A 3,910-nucleotide genomic window follows, 5' to 3' on the forward strand; every position below is an offset into this window, starting at 1 on the left:
CAATGTCACTCATTATCAAAAGTTGACATTTTTTTAACACTTAAGCGCATAGGTGCACACATATACTAGAACATATTATGATATAGTATATATTATATAAAAAAACCTTTAATTAAAAATTAAATTAAGTTTATTTATATGCAGGTTTAATTTTATCAAATTTTAATTTTTTTGAAAAGACATTATTATATTATCTAAGGAAACTTATGGATTTGTGTATAATTTCTAAAATACAAAGGTTGTAAAATGTTAGTGGAGCAACAATCCCCACAATATACTATGTAGATCTATCGTTGGTTGACACCATTTAATTTAACTTATCTAATGTGTAAAGTAAGTTACTTTCATAAACCACCCTTCAATGGAACTTGATATTATGGATAAAATGATTCATTAGAAAATATAATCTTAGTTGAAGGAGTTGGTATTTTTTGGGTGATATCATTAAATATAACAAAATTAGTTGAGTTTGCAGCATAAATATTTTTTATACTCAAAACTCAAGGAATGCGTTATTTTGTAATTAAAAATATTTAAAAATTAATATAAATCTCCATGGTTAAAGATAATAATATATAGTATCATGGTGAAAATTTTAATTTTTTTTTATAAAATAGAATTGATTGCATGGAGGATGGATGAACATTAAGAAAAAATGATAAGTGGAAACAATTTCCTATATAAAGAGTTAGGAGTACAATTAGCACAACAACAACATAAGATCCCCATTCAAGCTATATGTCTTGATTGGGTTTATTGTGTACAAAATATTGTAAAAAAATATAAATATTAATTTTGAATTTATGAAAATAAGTAAAGCTTCTCTTAATGAATGAGTCAATTCTAAGCTATCTTGAAAGTGGGAGATTTAAGAGGGGGACTTGCAAAAGGACCTTCAACTATTCCTTTGGCTATTAGCCTATAAGCTGCTTCAGTTGTGTGCTCCATCCCAATTTATATGTTTTGAAGGGTCAGAGCAAACCGTTGAAGCAAAACTTCCACAAAATATATGTACATCAACGTTGTAGGGTTCACCTTTACCACAACATGCTTTAAAAGTGTCAATCTTACCAAAAGAAAACCCTGCATCATTAATTTGCATAAATAAAGCATAAGATACAAACAAGTCATAATAAAATTGCTTATCTAATATAAGAAATTAAAAATACCACGTACCATATTGTTGTGGTGCTTCAAATAAACGTTTGGCATTACCATAATAATCAAAATATACTATCTTAACATGGTTGTTTTTTTGTCTTAGTGTCTTTATGGCTTGAATGAGCTGCCAATTATAGTATTTAATGAAATCATTATAAGCTGCTAAGCACCCAAATTGATCATATTCATCTTTTTTACCACTGTTCACTATTGTTAAGACAGCAGAATTACATCCAATTGGAAAGTTTCCTGGCACTACTATCTCTACTGCTCCTTCTTCGATTAATTCCTGATAAATAAACAAAAACAAAATTGATTTTAACTACTCAATAATATTTCTAATAAAAAGTTGAAGTCCACATTTCAATGCTTAAATTTGATATGACATACAATAGTGACATTCATTATTTCTTCAATAATTAGTGGAACTATTTCACGAAGTTCTGCAGTATTTTTGTATGATAAGATAAGTGTGTTAATATCATTTCCACCGATTTCTCCGACGAGAAAGAATGAACTTCTAAAGTAGTTATCACACTCTATCATAGAATAAAATAAAATTTGTAAGCTATATTGGAAAAATAATCATGTATATAGTAGAAACATTACTAAAGGAACTTTCGTAAAACCTTGTTTATTTTTGCAAAGGGAAGGTTTTAGCTTCTTAAACCAATCAAGTTGAACACTTAATGAAATATTCGTCGATGGTGGAATGAGTCTTTTTTGTATGAAATAATCCATATTAAGTGCAGTTGCACCTGCAAATGCAAAATTTACTCCTTGCCTAATGTCTTGGCCTTTGGTGAGATTAAGATATGCTGGCAACATTGGCAAGCCATATGCCTTGGCTGCAATTGAAACAACCATAAGTTAATATTTTCTTGAATTAGCAACACATTGTTTATGTTCCCTTCCTATCAAGGAAATTCTATTAAGCTATCTAAAACACCAATGACATATACCTATAAAATCTATGATTAATCGTCCATTCGACATACGTCCAGACGGATGTTTGAAGTATGTTGATCCATACGGGCTATCGCCATCCATAGGTGGGTAGTAAGTAGCAGCATTTCCGGTGTCACTTATAGAATCACCAAAATTGAATATAGCTTCATACGAGAGAGGATTGGCATTTGAAATAACATTTTCAAGAAAGCCACATGTAAAGGTGATGCAAAAGATAATGATCATTTTCATGATGTTAGAGTAAGCTAATAAAGGTGTAAAGGAAATTTGTGTGTTGATGGGCACAAGAATATCAATTGGAATTGAGTATTATATATTGTCACATAAACAACTATTTCATCGTGCAATGTTGCTATCATTTTAATTTGACACCGTTTAACTATTTTGTTTCTTAAAATACAGAGTTGCAAGTTGTATTCTCATGCATTTAACTAACACATATACATCCTTAATATATGTTTTTTACTTTTTAACATTACTTGTGTTGTTATTTTAGTCATTCTATGACAATATGTTGCTTCCCTTTGACTTTTCATAACAAGATTGATTAACAACAATTAAAGGTCATAGCGATTTTCGTATATGCATGGACAAAAGTGTCTTTATTCATTAAAAAATTATTTGCATCATCATTATAACTTTGTTATGGATCAAAGATTAGTTGCACTACATTACTCAACTTAAAATTAGGGATAATTTTTTGTTTTCAAATTTGACTCCCAAAGAAGGATACATAAATTTAACAACTCAATAGATATAATATATGTTGGAAAATAATTATATATTCTTTTATTTTTAAAAGGAATGCTTAATTTAGAACCTTTACAAAGTTATATTAATCATACTAAATTAGTCTTCTTTGACATTTAATTTGTGTCAAATTTAAATCTTTTCTATTTTTTTTATCATAATCTTGAACTATTTCTATTAACAAAAGCCATAAAGTTGGTTAACTCTTTCTTTCCTAAATTTTGTAAGAGGGAGTTAAACACATATTTCAAACGAAAACACACAATTAATGTGTTTCGTGTACCTAAATTATACTATTTTTATTTGATTTTTGGTCTTGTAAATTTTTTCTTTTTCTTTTCATCACACTTATTTTATTTTAAAATTTATAATATATTATTGTTTTCCATTTATCACACTATTACATTTTGTTCATTTTAAGTTAGTCACTTTGGAAAAAAAAATTGGTAAGAAGTTAAAATAATTTAGTTGTATATTAAAAGGACAAAACGCAAAAAAACGTGAATAATATTACAACTAAAACCAAATAAGTTGGGCCAAAATATAAATAAAAAAATAACTAGGAAAATTTAAAAATTCAAAAATTTTATAAGAATCAACACTAAAAAAATGTAATATTACATTTACCAAAACTATGTTATAATATATTATTTGTGTAGTTAAAATTGTTATGGTAAAAAGTTTATTGGAAGTGATAAGTATTGAATTTACATTTTGAAGATATCGATTGATAACTATATCGACAGAAGACCACTTTTTTATAAAAATCAAAAGACATATTCAAGTAAAACAACACAACACAAATAATTAAAGCTAGTCAAGATTATAATCACTACTTTGAAACCATTAACTTGTCAGGCAAGGTTTATATGTGGGTGAAAGATGTAATTGTTTTTCTCTTACTACTGTAGATTATGATTGGTGTTAAAAATAGAGTTGCAACTTCAACAATGTCAATAATGGGGGTGCTATATGAAGAAACCCTAATGGCCAAGTCAATATCCGCAAAGCAATTACTAGTTATAAAGGA

General features: G+C 27.7%; 1 protein-coding gene across 1 annotated transcript; it reads right to left on the reverse strand.

Moving 5' to 3' along the window:
* Positions 1-524: 524 nt before the first annotated feature.
* On the reverse strand, positions 525-3,348 carry LOC109790119 (GDSL esterase/lipase At2g27360). The gene is given in 5 exon segments (XM_083071972.1): positions 525-937; positions 939-1,153; positions 1,235-1,450; positions 1,552-1,700; positions 2,124-3,348. Coding segments are annotated over 5 exon segments (912 nt in total). The 5' UTR covers positions 2,362-3,348; the 3' UTR covers positions 525-843.
* Between the last annotated feature and the right edge of the window lie 562 nt (positions 3,349-3,910).

This window comes from Cajanus cajan, chromosome 3 (assembly GCF_000230855.2).
Source record: "Cajanus cajan strain Asha chromosome 3, NIPB_CcT2T_4, whole genome shotgun sequence".
Lineage (NCBI taxonomy): Eukaryota > Viridiplantae > Streptophyta > Magnoliopsida > Fabales > Fabaceae > Cajanus > Cajanus cajan.